At 40.0% G+C, this 12,550-nt stretch overlaps 1 protein-coding gene across 2 annotated transcripts in view; it reads left to right on the forward strand.

Annotated features, from left to right (window-relative positions):
- Positions 1 to 1,940: 1,940 nt before the first annotated feature.
- pvrl2l (PVR cell adhesion molecule related 2 like) overlaps positions 1,941 to 12,550 on the forward strand; it is a 568,718-nt gene continuing 558,108 nt past the window's right edge. For both annotated transcript variants that reach the window (XM_055225158.1, XM_055225157.1), the window contains exon 1: positions 1,941 to 2,373. In XM_055225158.1, coding sequence (XP_055081133.1) covers positions 2,256 to 2,373 — 118 coding nt within the window. In that variant the 5' untranslated portion in view covers positions 1,941 to 2,255. The remainder of the gene's footprint in view (positions 2,374 to 12,550) is intronic.

Genomic DNA, 12,550 nt, shown 5'->3' on the forward strand with positions numbered 1-12,550 from the left:
AAAATAATTCATTCTGTGATCGGACTTGATTTCACTAAAATATACAGTTTGAAGAGTTTATTTGCAAAAACAGATGAGTGCCATTTACAAAAGCCATCAGAGGTTTGCAGTTTACTCTCACTAAATTTTCCAAAAGTCAAAGTATTTTACCGCTATGAAAATATTAGTGCATTCCTCTTTGATAAATCCACTAGATAATAATACCTGTGGAAGATGGTAACAAAGAGAAAGAAGAAATACCTTTGGGCAATTTTTTCCAAACGGAGACATCTGTTTGTGCGTTTGAATTCTTCATTTGACGATCATGACTTGAGGTTAAAGTAGAGTTAAGTTGAGGTAAAACTAGGCTATACATACAAGACCCAAATAAAAGTAACATACTGAGTAACACAGCCAGCCTCTACCTGCATGTATTGTGTAATAAATGTCTCGTAGATTTTACCATTATCATATATTGGCTATTGTGTTGCCAGATAATTAGTGCACTATTTCTGCACATTGCTGGACATTATATTTACAGGTGAGAGCTGAATATACTTTACGGGTTTTTGTTGGGTCATTTTTACAGTTATTCATTGGTTTGAAGTATACAGTAAATAATTGCTCTGCAGTTACAGCAAAAAGTCACATTTAAAAGTCACATTTATATATATATTACACGGCGATGTTGTTTGTTTGCTGTAATTTTAGAATACATGAATACAGCAATCCTATGTATTATCATGAGAATAAACAGGCTCAGAGATAAAATGGGTTCAAACATTTATTTTTTAAAGAGTTAACACAAATATATATTAAAAAATGCAAACAAATAATGTAAGAAACTACGTAAGAAAAGTTAAAGACACTTGAGGCTGACTCAGAGTTGTACAGGAGCTGATATATACAGTCCATAAACCGCCTGAAGAGATGTGAGGATCATTCAGCTGCGTGAAAGCTGCAATCAAGTCCTTTACAATCTGTAGTCCAGTCCTGAGGTGTTCACTTCATGAAAATATCTGCAATCACACAAGCACAGAGAGTATGTAACAGTACTCTGAGCTAATGCAATACACTTTAACTGTATCACTCAATCTTTAAACATTAAATGAAACGCTTACCTATGAAGTGCAGTGGAAACAGAAGTGACTCGAGCTTAGACGCAGAGGTGGAATGTGACCTCTTCTTTACTGATCCGCACTCAGTGTATGCCTGCAAAAACAATGACACTACTATTACAAACAAAGTGATATTTACGCCTTTAATGCACCTTTAATATTCTCACAAAGCATTAAAAGAAAACAACTGTCCTCAAAATACAACGACCTCAACATCCCACCACTAAACCTTTGCATTAATGACACGCTTTACGCAGGTACTACTTCAATCTTCAGTATCCAACCGGTAAAATACAGCGACTTCACCTAAACAAACACACTGACATTTTATTATCATTATTATTAAAGATGGAAATTATATTTATTGAACAACAGTGACCTGTGCTATTCTAATGATGCAAAGTTAACACCACTAAAACTTTACATTAACGATATGCTCACTGAAAACTGCAATCCAGAGCACAGTCAGGTTTTAGTGAAGAATCCAGCTCACATATAACATAGAGCCAGGTCCCCACATCCTTTAATATTAGTAGTTAATACAGGTAATTTGGGTTAAGGGCAAGTAATTAAATGATAAAGGTTAGGATTACTCTCTAGGAAATGAATGTGAATGCAAGTCAAATGCTGAATAGTTCCAGTGTGTGTCTGTCTGCGTGTGTGTGTGTCTGTCTGTGTGTGCCTGGGCTTTGGGACAGTACCAGAGCTGTGTACTGGAGCAGTGCAGCGCGCGCTCATACGGCCGTAGTCCTCTTGGTGACGCTCTGCTGACATCATAGTGATTTTCCCCTCTCCGCTCCGCACCTCTCTCGCTCTCACACACAAACACAAGCGCCTGCACTGCTCCCTCTTTCTGCTTTCTCTCTCTCCCTCTCTCTCTCCTCTCTGCTCAGACCATCCACAGTTTTGTCTGGCTCCTCTCGCTGTCACAGAGGCATACCTGGCCGTGCGCGCTCTCCGGCCAACCCACACACGGGGGAGGGGGTTTTCTTCGACTCTGACACATCCCAGAAGGCACGGCGTGAGTCTCCACACAAACTTGGCACACGAGCACGAACTGGCTTGAAAGTGAACTGAACTCACCGCAAAAGGAATAATCTTTAATCCCACTCTGCGCGCTGAGGATATTTACGTCCACCTTGACTCCTGTTTACAAGAATGGCGAGAGATTACACCGCGCGTTGGTCGGTCGGTGCAACCCGGAGGGGCGCAGAGCTGCTATCTGTGTCGGCTACCCTCCTCCTCCTCTTCTTCCTCCTCCTCCTCGCAGATCAAGGTAAAAAAGCACAGTGCACTCAACGAACACCGGTGTCTGTCCTTGTCATTCTCTCCCCGCGCGTTTTGCTGTTGCGTCTCCAGCGCGCGGTGCACCTCTTTCCTTTGTGTCTAGACCGATTGGCGAGGCTGTTGTCAAAGTTTGTAGTGGTTTGGAGCTGGGACTGGAGGCACGCCATAGTATAAGCAAGGTGTGGCGGTGTTGTGAATCCTCGCCCCGGTCCCCGCAGCTTCAGGTGGCCGTTTCAGGAGGTAATCCCCGGTTGATCCTTTTACTAACTCTTCAATGGCAGCTGACCCGTAAACTGCCGCTGTTGTTAAGTGCTGCTGTAACGTGTGTGATTAGTGTCGGGTGTTTTTGGAGTGGTTCAGGTAGGGTCCGGCTCTGCGCAGTAGCCATAGGACGCTGATGGCCCCTGCGCGTCGTGGGGGTCCATGGAGCGCGCTGTTCGCCTCTCCAGAGACCACTGTGAACACCCACCAGTTGAGTGCCACACAGAATAATCATAATGTAAACTGCAGGGATCTTTGCTTGAATAATTCTCTTGTTGCAGGCTGTGTGAGGGATTTTTGTATCTAAAACCAGCTGAAATAGACTGTCACCATGCGCAATCACCAGTGGTTTGCATCCTGGACAAAACCCTGGACTATGTTATCAGCTAGAATAACTCATTTTCACTTGTCTTTGTTAGTGTTTTTCTATGCCAAAGCTGGATTCACTGTTCATTTACCCAAATACAGTCTTATAGCAAGTTTAGCATGGAGGACTTATGAAGATACAAAGGAGAATGAATTAAAACATCAGCACAAAAATGAAATCCTAAACTGGACTGAATGGGGTTGTTCTGTATCAGCCTTGATGTCACGTATGACACTAAAGCAGCCAAATCAAGTCAAATAAGCACTAAGGTGTTGACAATCAGACCCACGTGACCATATTTGACAGGGAAGTCATATTGGCAGTGGGAATGAATGGCACCGTGTCTGCTTTTGGAGTTTTTTCGTTATTAAATGAAATCGTAGACAATGATTTATCTTAAAACTAATCAGACTAAGCATGAGTGACTCTTACCTGACAGCAGTGTGATTTTAAAGAGTATAGATCTCGTAGATTTCGCCTTAAAACTGCAATATCTGGACATATCTGTTTTAAAAAAGAGTCCCTGGAGGTGTTTGTGAAAAATATGTTTTATTATAAAGCCCTGTGCACCTTTACTGATATTGACAAGATATTAACATGATAAAATACCTTTATCTCTTACCACATAAGGCCACAGTGCAGAGTACTGGACCAGTCGCATCGCTCTGTGTACTTCACCTTCACTTGGCTGCAGTTCTTTCTTTCTAAATTTACCACATTGAAGTTCTGGAGAGAGCTGCTTCTGATAAGACTGAATCCTTTACCCAGAGTCAAGGGAAAGTCAAACACGCTCTGCCTTCTGTAGTTGGTGAAGTTATATTTGCACTGCTCTGTTTGTGCGATTATAGTGAAGTCAGGTGTTAACTTGTATGGGAAAAATATTGCATTTCTTTGTATATTCAATTCATCACTTATGATTAGACTTTGACCCCAGTGGAAGTGGATTATTATGAAGTACTGACCATAAAAGTATGTCATATGCTGCTGTATTGACCACATGAGATCACATTTTGATGAGTGCATTCTCTTTTCCTATAATGTAATTTTACTTTTACTAGTGCTGCTGCAACTACAACTACTGCTATTACCACTAATATTACTACAACTGCTACTTGTAGTACTACCAATGCAACTACTATGGCCACTACTACTATACTGTTACATTTACTCCTCTTACAACAACTACTACTACCGCTACTTGCACTACTAGTACCAGTGTTGAGCAGTGGCTAAATACAAAGTAAGGGATTACTCTAATCAGATTACTTTTTAAGCAACGTAATAATGTAATAATAAGTAATAATTTACAGAATTATGTTGTAAAAGTAGTAAAAAAGATAACATCCGGTGCTATCTGTTTATCTTCTAGGGTCAGACTCATATCAGCTTTGCAAGCCAAAACAATGCAAACACTGGTTTATGTTACTTTTAGAAGGAGTGATCAGTAGCCAGTAATCAGATTAGCGTTAGAAAGTATTATGAGCAACACTGACTACTATATTATAAAGTATACTACACTTATATTTTATTTGTCATACCTGTCCTACTGAAGCCACTGCTCTGTACAACTATAGACAACAACTTCATTTCATGGAACAAATTTGGGATTAAATATATATACATATCTTAAATAGGTTATATGTTCAAGAAATGTAGTTGCAGATCATAAGCAGACCCGGGACCACAGCTTGAGAACCGTTCCTGTTGTCCATTGCAAATTCCCCTATAGATACATCAATCTCCTTTTTTTCACTCTCTCTGACTGGCACTATCCGCACAGTACATGCCAGCAGGTATTCAGGTTATGATTCAGCCAATGATTGTCAAGAAAAAAAAGGGGAAAAATCCAGTCTCGCTTGTGTCAGTATCAATGTGTCATCCTGTTGTTTTCACCTGCGTCTAACTGCGATCATCTGTCAGTCCTGTCCCCAAATTGTCAGTGAGGAGCCAGTGAATGGGTCATTATATGGAGTCGCTGCGGTAACATGAATCTCGGATCAAAACGGAGGGAGGGAAGGCGGCTGTTCTAATGGCGAAATGTCACTCTTCCTACTTTGCATTTCGCGCCTGTATCCATTGCATAATATGTACCAATGTGAGCTGAGATTCTTAGGCTTAAAAAGACTGAGGAGATGGCTAGAGCTGACAGAAGTTGTAATTAAGAGTACAGTTATTTAAATGCATGCGGGATGCTTATCTCCATGGAAATGTCATTGCTTTCCCTGGAATATTCCACAGTATGGCATTATCCATCTTCAAGTTATTCTATCTGGAAAAAAACCCAACATATATTATTGTGAGTAGGCCTGCCACAATAATCACTTTATCGACTTATTGTTGAATATATGAAAGCAGGAACAATATTTTTTGGGGTCAGTATTTATTGTGTGGACTTTTTCTTTGCAGTACTGGGAAATCTTTTGTTCTTTTTCGGCAATACGACAAGATTTGAGTCGTAGAAGGCTGAATTAATAACTTCAATGTCTCATTACAGATGCAAACTAAGTACTAAAGAGTTTCATTCTGCTGTTTATTTATTGCAGCTCATGATTTTTTAACTATATTGTACATTTAAAATAGTTTTTGTGGTATAAATCTGCTCTTGGGTTAATCTGTCAGTGGCATAAATTAATTTCAGTGTTATTGTCTATCATCTATATTTACTTCAGCAATATATCAAACTTCAAAATATGTTATCCTGACAGGCCTAACTTGCCTCTCCACAGACGTCACCTGTGACTTGGTCAGGTCTCCATGCAGATAGATAAAATTAATGCTGTACTGTAGAACATTATAGGTAAAGCAATGACATCTCCACATACTCCAGGTAGTAATCAAGAAGAAGTAAACCGTAATACTTACTCTTACAAACAAACAGAACTTCATGGACAACAGGTTGGGTTCACATGACATCTCAACTATAATGCTGAAGAAAAAAAAAAGCAAATATTGTCAGCAGCATTGCAAATACATTTTCATTTTATGTTTTGATATGACGCTGTTCATAGAGCACATTTTAAACCAGAAGCACTAATATTTGAGAAAAGACAGAAATATTAAGTATCATTAATGCACAAAAAACACTCAAATGTTTCTTAAAAAAATGTGACATTGTAGCTTTTGTCACATATGCATGATGACATAATCGAAATTGGAACTAAACCCAGAAGTGAACTGAACGAGGACTAGAACAGGCCCAAACCAAGTCTAGATCAGGACTAATCCAGCACAAAACCAGGACATGTGTAAACGCAGCTTTATACACTGGAATGACTAACCAAACCTTTTACTTAGAAGTACTTTTATAACTCTCAGAATGTCTTCCTTGTACAATAGTATAGTGTAGAGTAGCATAGTGAGCAATTGCACATCATTACTACCCACCTCTGCTGTTTTGATCCTGTATTTATGATATTCTGGAAAAATGTTACAGCACATGGTAATGACAGACAGAGTGGGCCATACTCCAGGGCCATAGTTGGAGCATCAGGTTGTCTTGACAGAATCCCCACAGGTTAGGAATTAATTTGATGGTGAAACAGCTCTTCTCTTGTTTCTGCTGCTCAAACATTGACGTGTGATGTCTAACATGCTCTAGGATGTGTTATCTTATACGTTTAATACTGCAAAAGTATTTAAAAAAAAGTCCTTAAGAGCGCACATGACAATTATTGAGCCTGAAAAAACTATTATTCTTTTTATTGTTCTTATCATAGGCCAGTATCATTTACATTGTTCGTTATGGTTTTGAAAATGATTTCCTTGAATTCAAAAGGAAAACATTTTTACAAAGTATAATAAAGAATGTACTTCATGGCACTTGTGATAGTCAGTCTGTGGTATTATATTGTGCTGTGAAGAGTATGATGAGCCTGTGTGTGCTGTTTGATTACTTATCCAAGAATGTAGTTACAGACAAAGAGAAGAGGGATAGGAGCGCATGACTTTTACTTCTTCCTACTCCCTTTCCAACATGTGTACATTATTTAAATTATATTGACTTTTTATACATACAAACTTAATTTTTTATGACAAGATGTATATGCATTTACATGTTCAAAATAAAAAGGAATCAAATCAACATATATCGAACAATAAGTGGGTACAGTTTATCGTGACAGGCCTAAATGTGTCCTTTGGGTGCTGGCCTCTTCACACGTCAGATGGTCGTCCTGACAGCTCTGATTGGTTTATCAGAGCTGGAGTGGCCAGGATCCTTATCTGTGTCTAAAGCACCAGTGTGATTATGGAGAGCTCCACTAAGGACACATCTGCAGCTTTGTGCCGGCAGTTTGTTGTTGTATTATCGTACAGTATGTGGAGCGGGGTCAGAGGATAAAGGAATTTGACTTTTTTCACATTGTTGACAGAGTAATACTGTTAAATAAAAAAGCTTGATACACATTTTGATTCTAGCGATGATTAAACACGGTCCTTTTGTCCTTACTTCATGTGGAGGTATTTGTTAACGCAAAGTAACAGCCAGTTATTGAGTACCATCAAGGCCATATTCACTTTGAGAACGCCTGATCGCTGATATCAGAAGCTAAGCAGGGTTTGGTTTGCTTGACCAGCCAGTTCCTTGTACATTCTGTTTGAATTCTGATTAAGGACCTGGACTCAGACCATAGAGCCTGAAAAAACTCCATCCTAACTTGGGACGGTCCAACAGCACCCATCACATGTTTCTCAAATACAGAAGGCCAAAATATATAACTTCTTTTACCTGAAATAAATGACAGTTTAGTGCTTTGATGGTTGATTCTGCAAAAAAGTGCAGTTTCTCAGTCTTGTTGTCTGCTTAATACTTGGACAGGAGACCGCTGGAAATACTAGATGGCTCAGTGCTTACAGTTCATACCGTTGTTGTGTCCTTGAATAGAAAACGTCCCAGTGGCCATGTACACTGGTGTATAAAGAAGAGTTTGTGAAGTGTTCGTGGGTGTGAATGCAGGACAGCAAATGGAAATGATCATACATCTCATACGTACATTAACATACATAACAGACATTCTTAATCAAATAAACAAATAGAAATGGTCTAATTCGGTATATATGTTGTATCAATACTTAGTTTCAGTATCAGTTAGTATCTGGGTTTTTCATTTTTTTGACAGCTGTAACCCAACCGGATCCCCTCACATGTTAATTGCAGTGAACTGAGCTCCTTAATCTCTGTTGTAATGGTCGGATGTGGTCATAAAGTGTTGTCTAATATGAAGCATTTGCGCTCATGAGATAGCTCCAGGCTTCTCCTAATGCATGAATGAATGTGTGACCAGAGCACATAAGCACTAACACAGACACTCTGGACAAACCTACTGCATGTTACAGTGTGGTGTCGTTCTATTAGAAATGACTGGAGTCCCATCAGATGCATTGTGAATAATTATAGATCCCGTGTTCTCGCTCAGTTGGCTTTATCCTGCTTTTAAACGTTTCATTCGGATGCCACGGAGAGCGGGATTTTTTAGTTTTAGTGTTTTTGCATCAAATAGAGGCCAGTGCTCTTCCAAAATATCATCTCTTTGAAAACAGACCACTTCAAATTTAAAAAGCACCATTTTGGAAGAAAAAATCTTGTTTTGGGAAACCCTTTTATCTGTCCCTTTGACCGCCAGTGCTACAATTTGGGTTTTTTTGTGTTTTTGAAAATTTGTTTGAATTTTGGTGTTTTTCTCCTGTTTTAATCCCAGGGTTATTTTACTATGTCATTTATTTTTACCAAACATATATTTATCTCATGTTCTCAGTAGATCTGTACATCTTCTCTTTGGTTTTCCTCAAGACAAACTGGTGGAACAAGCGGCTTGGATGAGCAATGAAACGTCTTCACTCGAAAACTTTGTGTCCAGTTGATAGAATTGAATTTTTCTGTTGCTATGGGTCATACCTGGACGACTGAGGGATTACACGGACATCAAGGCCTCCTGTTTCCTGCAGCTCTAACCTTTGCATTCTTCTACTAATGCAATGGATTTATTTAACGAATTTCAACACCCTGACAGTACATTATTCAGTCATTCCATATCATAACCTCTATATGTAAATGGGCTTAGCTAATGTGCTAGCCGGCACGTTCCAAAGAGGAAGTAGGCATGGACATGATTTGGCTCCTTTGGCTCTTGTTCCATTTCACTTCATACTGAAAAAACGTCGCCACTTTCTCTGTAACTGCTGCTGTTTAGCTCATCATTTTGGTCTTAAAATGTTCGTAATAACCCGCTCTACATGATCCTGGTGTTTTTATTTTGGTTTTTTGTCCATAAATCAAGATATGAACATTATGAACATTTCACTTCTGGTAGCGTTAGCAACAGGTTTGATTGACAACGTTGCTAAGATGTGAGCGGGAAGCGGGCGTTACCTTGACCAGCCTCGCTCCTGATTGGCTCTTTGGTTGTTATGATACACCCGCTCACATTTCCAAATATGGATCTCGGCTCTAAATTTGCCGCTATCACTGCTAGCCTCGATTAGTTAAATTTATACAGTCTATGCTCCATACTGTGGTCATGAGACACCTGGGTAGACTGACTGAAGCCAGGCTGCCAGTCTGCGCCATCAACCCCTCCAACCACCTCCAACGCTCACACACACCACATTTATACTAGGCATTGTGGGTGACGTGTCTTGCCTAAGGACACAGCGAGTTTCCACTAGTTCCACTGCTGCCCTACTGGCTCCTGGTATTCCTGGAAGTCTCCCATCCAAGTACTAACGAACCAGCCCTGCGTAGCTTCCAAGATCAGACGAGATTGGCAATTGACAAGTAAATATAGCCACCCACTATCACACCTCTGCACATGTACAGTAGGATATAGGAATATATAGAAATGACAATGCAATTTCACACCTGTTATTCTTACCCAAAAGTATAGTCTAAATCAAATTACTGTGTTTATAATCTGGTCAAAATTATACTTCATATTTCTTCTCACAAAGCATTTTCTTGCTTTTAACACTTAACTTCTTCACTCCAGTCCTGTTGGTTCCAGTTCAGATGGACTAAATGTGCAACTCTGTAGCTCCTCTACTCGTAAGAGGGTGAGTCAAGTATGGCCCCTGAACACATCATGGTGTCTTCAGTGGAGTTCAGGGGCCAACCACCACGTTTCAGCTGAGTGCCTTTAAGAGTCTGTCTCACGGGAGAACAAAGCTTTTTGACATTAGCAGCTCACCGCCAAAACTCTTATTCTCTCAGTCTACTTCCTTCTTTCACTTTTAACAACTTAATATCTCTATGTTCGTCTAGACCTGCTGTTTACAGGCAGGTTTTAGAGGAAGATATCATACCTGTACCAAATATTCACTCTCCCTCCTCCCTCTTAAGTCTGATATGTTGCTTGGATTGTTTCTATGGATATGGATAAGCTTAATGTGTGTGTTGTGTAACATTTGAGGCCAAGCAATAATGGCAGACAAGCATGTGACAGACCCCCCACCAGAAAACTTCCATAATAAAGGTTACTGACTTGATTTGCAGGTGCCATTGTAAACCTGTACGAAATCAGAGAGAAAAATCAGATTTAAAATATCCCATTGGACTTTAAATATCCTTTCACTGTTCAGTATAATCGGTGTTAAGCCCAGCAGTGTAATGTCATGAGTGGAATTAGTACCTGAAGTGGGCCCTATTGGCTGCACACTGAAATGTCAGTGAGAGTCTGCAGTGAGGCGTTCAGTGTAATCGGCCTCTGGAGCAGGACCACTGATACGTGTTGAGAGCTTTGAATGGCTCACCAGAGGAACCTGCTGCTTTAAACACCCCCAGATCTGAATTTGGGATCATTTTACTCACTTCACCTCTCTGTAATATGCACGGCCCACGCTAATCGGCACAAAAAGCCAAGTAGAAGTGAAAAAATTCTCCAAAAATCAGCTAAATCCTGTGACATTTCTTTGTATCACATTTAGAGATTGACCGATATGGGGCCGATATTTTAGAGCCGACACGTGGGGCCGATTTGGATTATTTTCCTCAAATTACATAATTAAAATTTACTACAAACTCACCCTAAGGCCTTTTTTACCACAAATGTTTAAGAGAGCTGTGTAGTCACATTTTGCGCAGTTTTCTTCATATTAAACCAATGATTTGAAGCTTTGTGCATATTTTCAAGGCAGCAGATTGACCAAAACAAAATATCAGCCTATGCTGGAGATCTAAGGATAGTCGATACTCCATAAAGTCCAAATATTGGCCAACCGATATATCGATCTACCTCTTATTATACTGGTGTCTATTAGTGTCACCAGAACTCAAGGTTAAATTATCAACCTGGAATCTATAATATCTCTTCTTCTTTTACAAAGCAAAAACAAATCAATATTTAATGATGTACCTGTTTACTTTTATATTCAGTTACTTTTTGTGCAATACTCGACTGCAACCATGTCATCTACAGTTTTTTTTTTTAGCACTTTTCTGATAGATTGCCATAAGACTGTTAGCATTTTGTCATTGGGATAGTGATAAAAAAGAACAACGAATAAACACAATACAAATACATTTTTTGTTTTAATATTGAGAGATTCTCTGTTTCAGTGTAGCACAAAAATGGTTGGTTGCTATTGAAAACACCAACTCAAATGACTAAATGGAGAAACGTCCGTAGGGGCTGAGTGAGCATTATGCTATATGCTTATACAGATGATGCTAATATTTTGTGTCATGAAATACGGTTAATTACATCTTTTCCTTCAGCCCCTCCAAAGAGCGGGTGACAGTTGAGTGATTGTGCTGTTTGCCTGAGTTTTCATCTTAATTTTCCTCCTCTCTGCCTCGGAGCATTTCAAATCGATCATCTTTAAATGTTAATCACATCCTTCACTTTTAAGTCCAGTTTAGATTGATTTCTCTATGTTGCAGATTTTTGCCTTATCCAGTCTCCTCTGTAAATATTTGTGAAGCATTTTGAATCTGAAATCAAAATCACGCTGTTGACTGTTCAGAGGTGGAAGTTGGTTGGTGGGTCTTTTTGGTGGGAATTTTTGGGGAGTGGTTGCCATAGATACGGCATGTTTTTGTCTCATTTGGAGTGCAAATATCTGCAGATTGCAGAAACAAGCGGTCGAAATTAGTTTCTTCCACAGGGTGTCTGGGTGCTCCCTTACAGATCGGTGAGGAGCTCAGTCACCGGGAGGAGCCTGGAGTAGAGCCGATGCTCCTCCATGTTGAGAGGAGCCAGCTGAGGTGGCTCGGACATCTGTTCAGGACACTTCCGGGATACCTCCCTTGAGAGGTGTTTTGGGCTTGTCCGACTGGGAGAAAAGAGAAAACCCCTGGGAAGACCAGGACATGCTGGAAGGACTGTGTCTCTCGGTTGGCCTGAGAACACCTTGGGATCCCCCCGGAAGAGCTGGAGGAAGTATGTGTGGAGAGTGAAGTCTGGACCTCCCTGCTCAGGATGCTGCCTGTGCGACCCGCCCCGGATAAAGTGGAAGAAAATGAATGGATATGTGTGCAGTTCTATGACTCTGGGCAGCAATGTAATTAAGGGAATGTTGACTTTATGTAAGGGGTGTCTAAAGCTGG

Source organism: Periophthalmus magnuspinnatus, chromosome 11 (genome assembly GCF_009829125.3).
Source record: "Periophthalmus magnuspinnatus isolate fPerMag1 chromosome 11, fPerMag1.2.pri, whole genome shotgun sequence".
In the NCBI taxonomy this organism is placed as follows: domain Eukaryota; kingdom Metazoa; phylum Chordata; class Actinopteri; order Gobiiformes; family Gobiidae; genus Periophthalmus; species Periophthalmus magnuspinnatus.